General features: G+C 48.0%; 1 protein-coding gene across 1 annotated transcript in view; it reads right to left on the bottom strand.

The window, feature by feature from the left end:
• The window catches only part of COL27A1 (collagen type XXVII alpha 1 chain), a 153548-nt gene that overhangs the window by 45465 nt on the left and 94150 nt on the right, over positions 1 to 13933 (bottom strand). The window contains exons 26-28 of the mRNA XM_084272449.1: positions 11687 to 11740; positions 10820 to 10873; positions 7787 to 7840 (exon numbers count right to left, since the gene is read on the bottom strand). Of these exons, the coding sequence (XP_084128575.1) occupies positions 7787 to 7840; positions 10820 to 10873; positions 11687 to 11740 (162 nt within the window). The remainder of the gene's footprint in view (positions 1 to 7786; positions 7841 to 10819; positions 10874 to 11686; positions 11741 to 13933) is intronic.

Below are 13933 nucleotides of genomic sequence, written 5' to 3' on the forward strand. Positions count from 1 at the left end.
CCTGGGTGTGTGTGAGGTGTGAGCACCTCAGGAGGTGTATGGGACATGAACACTGCTGCAAATGCTCATGGCATGTAAAGAGTCCAGACAGTGAGTGATTCTGGATGTGATCAGCTACAATCGAGCAGCTCGTGGTACGGCTCAGGCATCCTCGAGGAAGGGGTGTCCTTGATCTTCCAGAGGGTGCTTGGTGAGAACACTGGTCTCATAGAGGGGGATAACTGTGATGGAGCTTTCTGGCTCATTTCAGGAGAGCTGAACCCTCAGCCCTCTGCACCATTCAAACCCCAGAAACCAGCGTGTCACACCGGCAGAGAATAAACAGAGCCAGGGTCAAAGAAAATAAAGCAGCAAAAAAAAAACCCCAACCAGGGCCTATCAAGAGACTCTATTAATGCACATCATGCCCATAATCAGGCCATGAGCTCAGTTGGGACTCTTAGGCGCTACTGCAATATAAATAATAAATAAAAACAGAGTGGTGCTAGAATGTAGTGGTAAGAGGAATCCTGAGAGGAGGCCAACACGGAAATAGAGAAAACAGGAGCCAATGTGCTTAATCGGGATGCAAACCCAGTGCCAAAAGTAATAGCAGGGCTAGGGAGCCAATGTGTTAGAAAAGCAACTCCAGTATGACAGGCAAAGAGAGACTCACAAAGAAAGGCAGTATAACAGCAGAAGATGTATAGGAAGCGCAGCCAAATTATTACAGCAGACAAACATCGTCAATATAAAGTAACGCAAAAGCTTTTCCTGTGCTTGGCAGAACCCGGCGCTGCTGAGCCTCCCAGAGATTAAATAACCACAAGCCTGCACTGCACGCCAGTAAGACACAGCTCGAAAGAATGCTCAGCCTGGTCCCCAGGACAGACGGACAGAGAGGACTGTGCACCAGATGGCAACACCACAACCAAGTGGGGTGTTTCACAGGTCGGTGCATCGCTACACGTATGTAATGTCAGCTATCACCAGCCCTAGACCCCAAGTGCCCTGGCTCATGCTGGCCAGTAGATCAGAGAGCAGCAAAGACCAAAAGCTTTATTGATCTGTGTCCCTGTAAACCTCAAAGCGCAATGACATGAACCAGGAGGTCATTTAAAAGCAGGGCTACTGACAGCTTAAGCCGTACTCAGCTGGGCTAGTGGGAGAGCAAGGCTTGGAGGCATCTGGGGAGCTGTCTGGGGTGACTGGGACACCCAGCAACTCAGCAGAAGAGACAGACCTGCTCTGAGCTGGGTACTGGGGTGCCCAAAGAGAAGGGAAGTGCATGTGTGTGGCACTGGCACCCTGGAAAGGCACCCTGCCACCCAACTTCTCATCCTCCCTGGAAAACAAACTGTTCCCCTCCTCTTAGAGCAGCTATTTGGATATTTTGTGCATTTACAGCTTTACTATCCAAGATGAGGGGCTGACTTTTTTGTGACAAAGGGGAAGGATGAGCAGAGGGGAAGGATTCAGTAGCTCAGCCCTGGTATTACAGATGGAGGGAGCAGGGATCAGAGCCAAGTGGGACACAGAAATGACAGTGATGACCCAGGTTAGAGGTTCCTATTGCAGGACAGATGCTTTCAGGGAAGGAAAGTGGGATGCATCTTGCCCCTCCAGACCTATCTTGTGTAGCCAGTCCTGCCCCTTTGCCAGTGCTGGGCTGGGCAGAGGCTGTTGGGTGCCCTCAGTCCTCAGCACTGCAGAAAGGGCAGCGATGGCTGTGATTCTCAGCGGTCCAACCTGGCAGGTCTGGCTGGCTGTGGGGAAGTGTTTTTGGTATCCTAGTTTCTTCCAGCAGAGCCCTGTCACCGGCATGGCAGGATCTGCCAGGGCAATCTCCCTTCACAGCAGTCACCTGCCTAATCCCATCACAACACATCTCATCGGCATCTGACCTGAAGAAGGAGAAAGTGACCCTGTATTCGCAAATGCATGTGGCAAGCGTCAGCTTCTCCAGCCTTCTGGGCTGAAACCCAGGATAAAGGCTTCCTCTAATTCATCCTGACAGGAAAGGCTACATTTAGTCAATTAGTTAAATCTTTAAAACTCTCTTTTACTGACAACGCTGGTTAGAGATGAGTGAGTGAGGTCCTGGCAGCTCTCCAGGGAGCATCCCATGCCAAATGCCGTAAGGCACAGCATGGTGCCTCATCCCCTGCAGAGCCTGGCCTCACAGGCAAGGCTGAGTACAGCTCCTTGGGCTTCCCTTGGGCCCTCAGAGCTTCAGAATTAACTGAGCAGGCAGGCATGCCTACCCTGAGCACAGCAGGGCAGAGGGACTGGTGTGACTCTGTAGAGGGGCACCTCGGGGAACATCATCCTAAGGACAAGTGCAGTATGGACCTGTCCTAAGAACAGGATAAGGAAGGTGGAAGGCATGGCTGCATGGCTCTATCACCGATGGCAGCATCTCCAGGAGCTCATAAAACAGAGAAAGAAGCTTTTTTTTTAGTCTGTGCTAGTATTTTTATGGCAGCACACAGCTCAGGAGAGGTCCTGCTGGGCCAAGGCTGTACAAACAGTGCAAGCTCCAAGTAGCTTTACAACATAAACAGGAAAAAAGGAGGGTTAAATCGAGATCTGTCTGCTCCTTTGCACATGGGCAGACAAGGCATAGAGAGACACAGGTTCATGGCTGATGGAGAGCCTGCTCAACTCTCTCATGAAAGCCAGTTGGGCATGAATATGTGGCTCAAAGACACTGCCTCATCCACCTCAAAGCAGCTCACCCGAGGTCACGTGGGGACTCACAGCACAGGGACGTGCTGAGGGAGTCCCACTGCAGCACACGAGGCACAGAACCTAGTGCTGTCACTCATTGCTACCTAAATTGATGAGTTTCCCTTTCTGGTTGTGTTGTCAGGCAAGAGGAGACAAACTGGTATTGCACAGGTCGCTCTGCAACTCTGTGTGCAAATGCTGGTGGTCTGGGTCCTGGATCTCAGCAGGCTGCAGGATGCTCAGGGCTGGGCAGAGCCCAGCATTTTTTAACTTCTAGTTTCAATACTTTATGTGGGCACCTTTCTCCCTGCAGTCCCTGCATAGGAACCCACAGAGCTGTGTAGCAGAATGCTAGCATAAGTCCTTGCAGCCTCACCTGCAGTCACATTTTGTGCCCTGTAACCATGAGGTATTTTTGATGTCGACTCCAGAAACAGCAGCACAGCAGGTCACAGTGCCACAGGACCCGTGGGTACACACAAGCCAAGAAGGAGTTTCCCTCAGAGATGTGCAATACTGAGCAGCACTATCAGCAATCCCAGACCCAACAAAGTGCTCCCTGTTGGCTAGGTATGAAAGCCAGCTCAGAAATGCCATGGGTTCAGCTCCAGGCTTTGCAACTCAGGTTTACTGCCAGTCCATGTGAGGCAACAGAGCAACACCCTGTTGCTGGAGCAGACCACTTTCCTGCAGAACAGAGCTGAACACTCAACAAAGTGTTTCTGCAAAGCTGCACTTCCCCTTGTTTAAACACAAACTCAGTGCTCAAAGGCGGAGAGTAACCAGGCTCTGAACAAGAGAAGCAGCCGCACGAACAAGTGGTCAGTAGATCCCTTCCAGAAATCCAAAGCTTCTTCCTTACCCCTTCATCCAAATATTGCTATTCCACTATCGCAGCCTGGCCAAATGAAAAGCAAGCAGATGCCTTGACTGCAGCTGAAGGCAGACTTGGCTGGCTGTAGGTCCATAGCCAACTTCTCCTCAAACGTTTCTAACGCTTTTTAAGCAAAAAAGATACCTGGGAGCAAAACAACATACCTCTGCTTTTTCTCCATGAAAACTTCTCAGCCAGGCTTGGAAAAAGCAACTCTTTTGAGGTTTGCCTAGATAACACCACTTTATAAATCCCCAGTGTTTACTACATTGCAGTGAACAATGCTGTGAAGCATCGGGCCTGCGTGGCGGAGAGGCAGCGATCCCCTCCCGCGCAGAGCGGCGGCGAGGGCAGGCACAGGCCTTATCTCGTCTGTGCAGCCTTCACCTGGGCAGCAGGTAGTGCAGGAGCTTGATGAAGAGATGTACACTTTGGGATGTGAAAAGCTCCTCTGAGTCGCCTGAGCCAGTACCCAGCATTCCCTCCAGTGGGAGGATATGACTCCAGAAATAGGAACAGATGCCAGAACGGGACAAGGTAAATCACTTGGCAGCAGGATTTCAGGGGCAGCTTTATCACCTGAGTTGCAAAGTCACGGCTCCACTTGATATTTAACCTTTTGCTGAGATTCTCTGTCAATACCTGGGCTTTTTGGTGTCGCTGCCATCAACAGGGGATGCTGGAGACCACATGTTCTCCAGCTGTGAGGAGCTGATCAGCAGAAATGTGCATTTGAATTAAAGTGAGATAGGGCGAGGGACTTGCTGAATCAGCTGCCTCCAAATTGAAACCTTGATTTGGTTAAATAATTAGGTTTAAACATCTGCATAGCTGTCACTAGTTGCACATTAAGCACATGTCTAAGTGCCTCACTGAGTATGGATGAAGGGAAATAAAGCCTGGGCTCAAAAGTCCAAGTTTCTTGTCCTTAGGGAAGAGGAGTAGGGAAACTACTTTTGTGGAAGATTGTTCAGTATCAGTTTGATGGGCTAAACAAAGACTTGGGAAGGAACAATAGCCCTGTCACGACTAAAAAGAGGGTTACAACTGCAAAAGAATTTTCTTTTTAAAATTTGTACTTATATCTCGACAGTACAAAAGCTATCACAACATAAATACAGACCCCAAAGAGTCTCCATTGTTCTTTTCAATCAAAACCATATTTGCTATTTACGTTTCCTTCAAAAGCAAAATTACTTTAATGAAGTATCCACAAACAGAGCTCATGGAATCCACAAACATCTGGTGGAGGCTGCATTCGTGTTTCCACTCTGAATTGAATTACGTCCCTTTTGTAAGCTAGGATAGACAGAGGGTAATGTCTGAAATTACAATTGGGGGATCATTTCCCCATCCTGAGAGAACCAAGAGCTGGAATAGCAGGACAAACCAAGCAAACAAAGAATACTATGTGCCTGGAATGTCTTCTGAGAGTAGGAAGAGAAGGAAAATGTGTGAGAGAGATATACAAACCAGAAATACTCCAGGCAGGAGATCTACTGGTCCTTACGACACTGACTTTCCCACATCATACTCACTGAAATCTGTAGGATTTCAGAGCAAAATCCAAGTTCCTCCTCTCTCTGCTGGGAATCTTAGAAAGAATGTATGTCTGCCTTGCAATCTCTGTATGGATTATATCACTGCGGTGCTCATACACACCAAACTCCACCACGCAGCGGGTGTGGAGAGCAGGATCAGCCCAGGGCACCCAGCAGCAGATCTGGGTGCTGAGCACCCGCTGGCAGAGGCTTATCCCTCTCTGATATTGGTGTCCTTAGGGAGAGACCCAGACCTTAAAGCACCCTCTTCCCCAGGCACTGCCTCCTGTCCCACCTCCATGTTCTGAGCTTCCTGGGGTGGCTTTTCACAGTCAGGATAGATGACTGCTGTATTTCTGGTGTTCAGGGCCAGGATGCCCTTTGAAGTCATGCTGTCCTCAGTGGAGGAACATCCAGGGGGAGCCATTGGCACAGGGTTTGCTGGACTCAACATCTGGAGAGGAAATGCGAGCCAAGGCCACGAAGCTGGATGTCTCTACCATGCAGTACATCATTTGGAGGATGGACAGTGCTGGCAGCAGTTGCTGTCCTGAGGGATTTATCCTAAGGGTTTTGCCCCTTCGCTCTGGATCTACACCCAAGGACAGGTCCCTGCTGTGACAGCCAAACTGCTTCCTTAGGAGCCAAATCCAGCTTTGCTCTTGGTTTTACCTTATAGGATAATAAATATCCCCTTTGTCACTCCTGACAGAATGAGTGGAGCTGGAAACAACAGCTGTACTTCCCTTGTGGCTCACAGACTTTAGGCCACTGCAGATGTAAGAAGCCAAAGAAGATTTACGTGAGTGAATCTCACACACACAAGAGCCAAACACTGCAATTGCCTGTGGCTGCCTGCCCTAAGGAGAGGCTCAGTGCTGAGGGATGTGGCTGGCATCACAGACTCCTCCTCTGTCATCACATGCATTAAAGGCACGGGCAGAAGTGCCTGATCCCCCATGGAGCACCCAGCTCTCCAAGAACCTGCACGGTCGCCAGCCTGCATTCATTCACAAGGCATTTCCCACTCAGCTCTGCACTGTAGTTTTACCTTGAGATACTTTCTGCCATTCATTCAAAGCCTCCCATGAAAGAATGCCTCCAGTTTCTCATCCATCATCATCAACATGGATGTCCTGGACAGCTCAGTTAATCGCTGGCTTGTAGCACAGAGAAACCTCTCTCCCTAAGGGACCCTCTGAGAGCAGAGCTGGGGAATGAGATCCATAGGGCTTCCCACCAGACAGAGAAGAGGCAAAGCAGCTGTTTGTCCCAGCCACAAGTTAAAAGCTGAACCCTGATACACATCTGCCAGGCGTGGATGTTACTAGTGTCCTTCTAGCTGGGCTTTTAAAGCTTAAAGCAGTTCCAGGGTACTTAACTCCGTGGTTATAAAGCTTTCTAGCTGGTTATTCCATTTCCTTTTGCTGGTCCCAGCTGTTTGGGAAGAGTACTAGCTCTGGTATAGGGAAACATATGCAACCTTTGGCTGTTCAAATTCCCCAAGCAAGAGTTGCAGGAGAAGCAGACTGGGGGGTTGGTTAATTGTATTGTTTACTCCAACCTACATCTTTGAAAATGAAACAGGGAAACAGAAATCGTAAGATCCTTGGAGGGAGAAATGCGAAATATGTTGTTGTTGGGGCCTTCAGCAAAACCCACATGCGTGTGCTATTAATACTTTGTAAAGCAGCTGGACAAGGAAAAACAACCCAAAGCAGGGATGCTCCTGCCATAAATGTCCCGTCGAAGGAGAAGAAAGATTGAGGAGCTCAGTGGGACATGGGTTGGATGTCACTGGCAGGAAAACAAGCAGCTTTGGCAGGTCTAGAGGTCACTCTGCTGTCGGCTGTCACCCAAACAGAGCTGGAAGAACCACACATGAGCTGACAGAGTGCTTGTGAAATATTTATCCAGCGTAACATGTACTTGTAGGAATGTCACTGTGGGTTCCAGTGCGGTGCTGTTCAGGTATGTACAGGTAAAATCAGGACCTTGTGTTAAGGGCTGTAAAAACCCACAGAAAGACAAAGGATGTGCTTATAAACTGATCTACTGACAATGCAAAGCACACCTTGCTCACAGCCCCGCAGAATGCTGCCAGAAGATACTAGTCCTGTGAGACTGGAAGGGGGGACATGGGAAGAGTGGGCTGTTCGGCTCCTTGTCAGCTTTCTGCCTGCCTCACCTCTTAATTCTATGTCATTGCATAACAATCCCTGCTTTCTCTGCCTCCAGTTAAATCACAACTGTGCACATCTCAGCTGCTCTCATCTCCCTTGGCAGCAAAGGCACCTTTTCTGGTCTTCTACCTGCACCTTTTTCCTCAGTCCAGATACATCTTTGGATGATTCAGTCTTCACCATCCCCACCAGAAGTGCCTGTAAACCCTGTTTTAACACAGCAGGTTGTTGGAAAAGACAAGATGAACCACTTCCACAATAAGCTCTGCACCGGGACACCCCTCCATCCATACACATCACTTGCATTCGCAGCCCTATGAAGATGTACTGCAATGCCTGCAGTCATGATGCACAGCAGAGGTGGCTGTAGAGGTGCTGCCCTAGTCTGTTCATCTTCACACTCCCAAACTAACCCACCAGATTACTTTTCCAATGGCTGAGAGAGGAGAGGGATAAAAAAACTCATGGAAAGTGCTTACCCTGCGGCCTTTCATCCCTCTTATCCCTGGTGCACCACGGACTCCTGCTGGACCCTGGAAGGGGAAAAGGGAAACAAAATGAAGATGGAGGAGGAGGAAGGCAGCAGCTGTCGGTAAGATCCCACATCCTACGTGATCTGCAGAGGCCTCAGACTCAGACCATTGACCAGCAGGTTGGTTCATTAAATTCTTGCCAAAGACGTTACCATATTTACTTCTCTAGAAATGGTCTTTTTTTGTTTTTAACTCACTGATTGTCTTTGCATTATGAACATTTAGGCCAAGGATCCTGGCTGAGGTTTGTATGCTTAAGTATCTGCAGGCTGTTGTCTGTGTAAGTGGTGTGATTTGAAGAGAAGTTGAACATCCAGAATTCCCTCCGAAGCTATTAAAAGCAGCTGTGGCTCAGTATCTGTGCAAAAATAATAATAACCAGGATCTGTTTTTCAGTTGTCCAAATACAAACTCAGGCACCTCATCTTAGGTATTCCAAGTTGGACCTTTTCAGCCAAATGCTGATTTTATCTTCAAGTAACCGCTGACCTGTTAGTGCTGCATAAATATTCATATTGGCAGATGAGAGATGCTAATTTCATAGGGGTGGCTGGTGTTGTGGATTATCCTTTTCTCACACTTACAAAAAAGGCTCAGGTTTTCTTTTAACCTGGATTTGCACACACTTAATGTGCATACAGGAAGTGTAGATGAAAATTAAACATCATCTTTTTTTCCTTTTCCCCCTCTTATAATGTTTATCAGTTTCATAAATTAAAGTCAATTAACAGGACTTATTTCTAGATTATATCTTAAAAAAAACCCATATTTGAAGTTAGCGCCTTCCTACTGTCAGAAAACTTCTACATGACACATTCCATTCTTACTGTCTCAAACGTTCCACATCAAGTTCTGCTATTTATATATTAATAGCTTTTACCAGCTATCAACCCTCCAAACTCCACCGAGTTTGGATCAAACCCAAAATCAGGACAAAACTGGATCAGAATAAAACTGGACCACGATCCTCCTGGTGCTTGTCCTCCTGGTGCTTGTACCACTGCCTCTAAGAAGGATTTTGCTTTTGGAAGGGAGGTTATCTTTCTGCAGGGCACGTTCAGAAGACAAACACTTAGCTGTTCTCACTCAGGATGGAAAAGTTGGTTGACTGTAACTATATTTGTAATCACAGTAAATCTCGGTTTCGCTAGTGAGGTCAGTAGTGACTGGCACGGACAAGCAGTGGATGTGTCAGATGCCTGTTTTATAGAGATTTTTTATGATAAACACATACTGAAATGAAATTCTCTGTTGATATTTGGAATATCCTCTTGGAAGTCTCAGCCTGTCCCAGATAGCTTATGAAAATACAAGCACTGAGACATTCGTTGTGAGGGCAAAATGTTGAGGGAGCAACTAGCTACCACGCTGGGAATTTCAAGAAACTGTTTAGAAGATGCCTGGCCTTTAATATATTACCTGTATGTATACTCTATATTAACACAGAAGGTGTACCATGATGGTGAACTGGAAGAGGAAAAAGGAAGCGAGCTGAAACAAAGGGTAGAGTTTCCTACCATTGACTATACACTTTTGCTTCCCATTCCCCATCACCATCTATTGAATTAATTAGCTATCAGAGCTGCTACAGCTCATGGGACAGCTTAATCTCTAAGACTTTAACCATTTAGGACAAACAACAACAGCATGCCTCACGTCTGGCTTGACAAGCAAATAATGAACGTTTGGCAGAGAAACGGGCAGAAACAGCTGGAGTTAATGAGTAGGGATTTGATATTAGGGGATTATTCGATTTACTGGCTTTGTGGAGTAGTTTGACTTATTGAATTATCACTTTTTAAAATGTAGTCTTGGAGGAAACATTTTGCTTGGATGAAGTTGTTAGTTATTTGCCTGCAGGAGAACAGGGAACTGAAGGAAGCGGAAGGACATGGGGACAGCCTCAGCTCCTCTTTCTGCGGAGAGGTTTCAGCATCTCCATCCAGCGATGATGTCTCTACATACACTGGTGGTGTCATTTCCCAGTGAAGTAAGACAAAACAGCCTCAGCTGAAGTTACCAGCTAATGGTGCACTAGGTAGTGCTTCAGGACCGGGAGCTCTTTGCCACAGGGCCAGTGCTGAACCACCCTCTGCCAAAGACACACTCCTATCCTCCCCAGACCCCACAGCATGGAGTAAGCAGGAGGCCGGCCTCATGCTCCGGCCATCCCCAAGTGATCCAGCAGTTAACGTGCTGGGAAAGTCACTAAAGGAAAGGATATCTAGGGATGTCCAGCCTAGAGACAGCTGCCCTGAGGGGCCACAGACCAGCTCACTGCTGAGGGCTGTGGGCAGCATCATGTTTGCTGTATTATAAGGGTTTGGCCAGTGCCATGTTGCTCTTCATGTAGGGACAGGTCACTGTGAGATAGCTCTCGACCTCAGGCCTTTTCTTTCCTGACCTCCATTGACTTGCAACTGTAAAATCTCTCCCCAGGCAGCAGCTGGCTGCAGCCGGTGGGCACACAGCATCCCTGAGCTCATTGCAGTGGGCAGAGCTGCTGCTGAGGCCAAACCTTTGGCACTGCCTGGGCAATTCACCACTGTGATGTACCTCCCAACCAACAACTCTGTGGGAATTCACACACTGAGCAAAATCCATTCACTGTGCCCACCCAGACCAGTTTCCGTCGGTTCCAGCAAACGACGTGCAGCGGCATTTGTGCTGCTGGGAGAACTGGGGCTCTGTCTAAATAATGGCTGTGGGAAACTGGAGCCACCCAAACATCTACCTCCACACCAATTGCATGCTCCAGCCCAGCTGCATATGTACCAGATGCACCCATCTGGGCTTGAATTAAGTACCACTTTTTGTTTTGGTTTGTTTAGCATCTCTTCCCATGTTGCTCCCACCCATGCCCCATATGTCTTCTTCAGATCAAACTCAATCAATCAGGACACAGTTGCTTGACTCCCAGGATATGGGGGACTGATTTTTGGTGTATGGTGGTACAAGGTGATCATAGCCTTTACTTACTGTTGGTCCAGGGATGCCAGGAAAACCCACTCCTCCTGGTGTCCCAGGGTGCCCCTGAAAGGGAAAGAAGAACACACCTGGTGTGAATTCCCATGACCTGCTCAGCCCTTCTTCCTCCAAGTAGGAAGACAGGAGAAAAGACATTGTTGGTTGCTTGCAAGGTCAGGTAGTCTGTTATCTGTCAGGGTAAAACTGCCTAGGGGCAGATGGATGAGGCCAGGCTGTGGAAGCCCCAGCTCCAACCCTGCTACCAGTATAAGCAGCTAGATTTCCTATCAGCCCAGAAGAGAACGGGCTGAGTTAATATGAAAATCTGTCTTGGGGTCTTGCACTACGGTGGACAGGAGGTAAGTTCAGAGCAAGACAAGATCCTGCTGAGGTCCCCTCTGTTAAACTCCTAAATGAGGATCCCCAAATGGCATTACAGACAGCACAGCAAAACCGCATGTGACCCACATCTCCAGCTGCCCCTGCAACTTGGTGGGATGTGAAGAACTGATCCCTGCTCCTGGACTCCCTCTGTTCAGTAGCCAGGATGCTCAGAAACAGACAGTCCTTCAGGTGCTGCAGCTCACAGCTTCTGCTTCCTTGTTATCTCTACCTGACACAGCAGGTCCTCAGCTGATGGAGCTGCAGAGCATGTGTCAAAACCCAGGGTTTCTCTGAAGGGGAGACTGCTGAACATGACTGCTGGGGAGAGGTATACCTCAGTATCCAGTCAGTCATATGGCTGTTCCCATCCCCACAGAGACAGGAGGAATTTGCAGCTGTTGCCATGTAACTAAAAGGCCAGGAGAAGCTGCACCCTTTGCAAGGACAGAGAGAGAGGCAGCAGCAAGAGCGAGAGGATGCAGACTTACTCCTTACCATCGACCCCTTGACTCCTGGAGGGCCTGGGGGTCCCACTGAGCCACGGTCACCCTAGGAGAGATGGAGACACATGGGGAAGAATGAGGACTTTTGCTAACAACCACTCTGAGCTGTCAGTAATGGGGATGTAGAGCACTGAAACAGCTAAACCGCAGTCTGTGCCACTGGATATCTACCAGAAAGTCTTCCAGTGCAGAATAATCATCACTGTCTTCCAGGTATCCAGCTCATCACAGTAGTTAAAGGACTACAGCAAGAATTAGCTGATCATTCATATCCTGAGAGGAGACGTTACTGTTGGCGTCCAACCACCAAGGAACAAGAACTAAGGAATACACTCAAGATCACCTTCAACTCTGGACAGTGCTAGAACTGGATCCCAGGAGATCTCCAGCCCTTCCCACCCATGGCATGACATCCCTCACTGTTCTGCAGTATCATAATCCCTGTGTGTCCTGGTGGTTTGGAAAGCTGTGGCCATGAGGGCCTGCTGAGAGCAGGGAATGAAGTTGGATAAAACCAGAGATGCTGCTGGGAATGGATAGCTGGTGCTTTCAGAAGGAGACTGCAGGCATTCCAGGGGGACTCCTTATCCTGTGGCTCACACATGCGAACAGCAACCTGTTTATGAGGGGTTCAGAGCTGGATGCCTCCATAGCCCACCCTAAAGATACTATCCCTTCTAAAACAAACCACCCTTTGGCATGGAAAAACTTAACGTACCAAAAAAGCACTTCTTAATTCCAAAAGCCTTACTTATCCCCCCAGGCAGAACATCTCACTTCCCCTGAGTTCATCCTTGGCCCTACAGCTCAGCCAAGGATGGGAGACACGGTGTGAGCCTCCGTGAGAACCACGGTGACCTGCTGATGGAAGGGTGAGTCTAAGACATGTCTCTAGTGATGGGATATCTACTGTTCTTTTTTGGAGACAGTGGCAATTCCCACCACGACTGCCCATACTCTCCCTCACAGCCCAGGGAATGCACTGGGAATTAGGTGTGTTACGTTGGTGTGCCTGGGGGGATGAGGAAGGAGGAGTTAGCAAATGTTGCCAAGTAGTTTACGCCCAAAATCTGACCTACCTTCCAACAGCTAAAGTGTAAGGGGAAATATTTTCTGGCCTCTAAGCAGCTTATTAAAAACAAACCCCAGAGTTTGTGTTGTCACCAGTTGGCCCTTGTAAACCAATGTAAGGATTTCTTTTTTACCCTGAATGCATGGATTTTATTAAGTATGTATTAACTGAATTGTTCTCTTTGATAATCTTTGGATTCTACTGGCTTCAGGCTCAAGTTTTGCAGCTCTCAGGATGGAGATTGCTGACTCAGCTATGTCTAATGAAAGCATATTTCCCACTTCATTTAGCTCACAACAGCATAGTAAGCTGTAGGATACTATGCCAACTGGAGGCCTGGTTGAGGTTTTGATTTGATGATAGTTATTTCTGTCATCCCTAAGTTTGTCCTGGTAGAGAAGAAGTGTGATAGAAATTACAGCTGTGCTGAGGAGCTCCTAGGGCAGAGTTTCCAAGGACAGCCTGGATTTGCCTTGACACCAACGTAACATCATCGTGTTACAGAGCCGATCTGCGAGATGAGGACAGCTCATGCAGTCAAGGCATTGGCATGGAAGTTGTGGGGCCAGATGTGAATTTACTAGAGTGGGGAGAGAACAAATCTTCCCATGCCTCCTGCATGGCAAACCCTCATTCGATGCAGGGCTGCAGCTGCCATCGAGGCAGCTCACTCGGGCATCAATTTTCTGCGTAACCTCCTTGGACTCATCACAGGCTCTTTATTCCTCTGTTTTCCTTCTGTAAAACGCAGCCCACATCGTGTTATTCCTGTTACTTCTCATGTGCCTTGAGAATTTGGACTGAGCCTGCTTCTGCTACTGCCCCACCAGAGACCACGGGGTGCAGTGGGCTTTCCAAAGGCTGCTGCAGACAAGCAATAAAACGCATTTGCTGTGAACACAGTGTAACTGTCACAGTCTTGACATCATTACCCAGAGGACAGGGCTTGAAGTAATAAAAAGGGAGCGAGAGAACGGACGTGTGGAATGCATCATTTTATGCTCTTGAATATCTTTATGGCCGGACTGTGAATAACTAAACCACCAATGAAAACCAGGAGTCTGCAACTGAGATGCAATGAATGACATGGCTGGTTTGTCTTTGGAGGCTGCCCCTGAATAATATTTTACACTCTAATAGAAAACAACTTAATGTCCATTTACATTT

This window comes from Gallinula chloropus (assembly GCF_964237585.1).
Source record: "Gallinula chloropus genome assembly, chromosome: 18".
Classification (NCBI taxonomy): Eukaryota; Metazoa; Chordata; class Aves; order Gruiformes; family Rallidae; genus Gallinula; species Gallinula chloropus.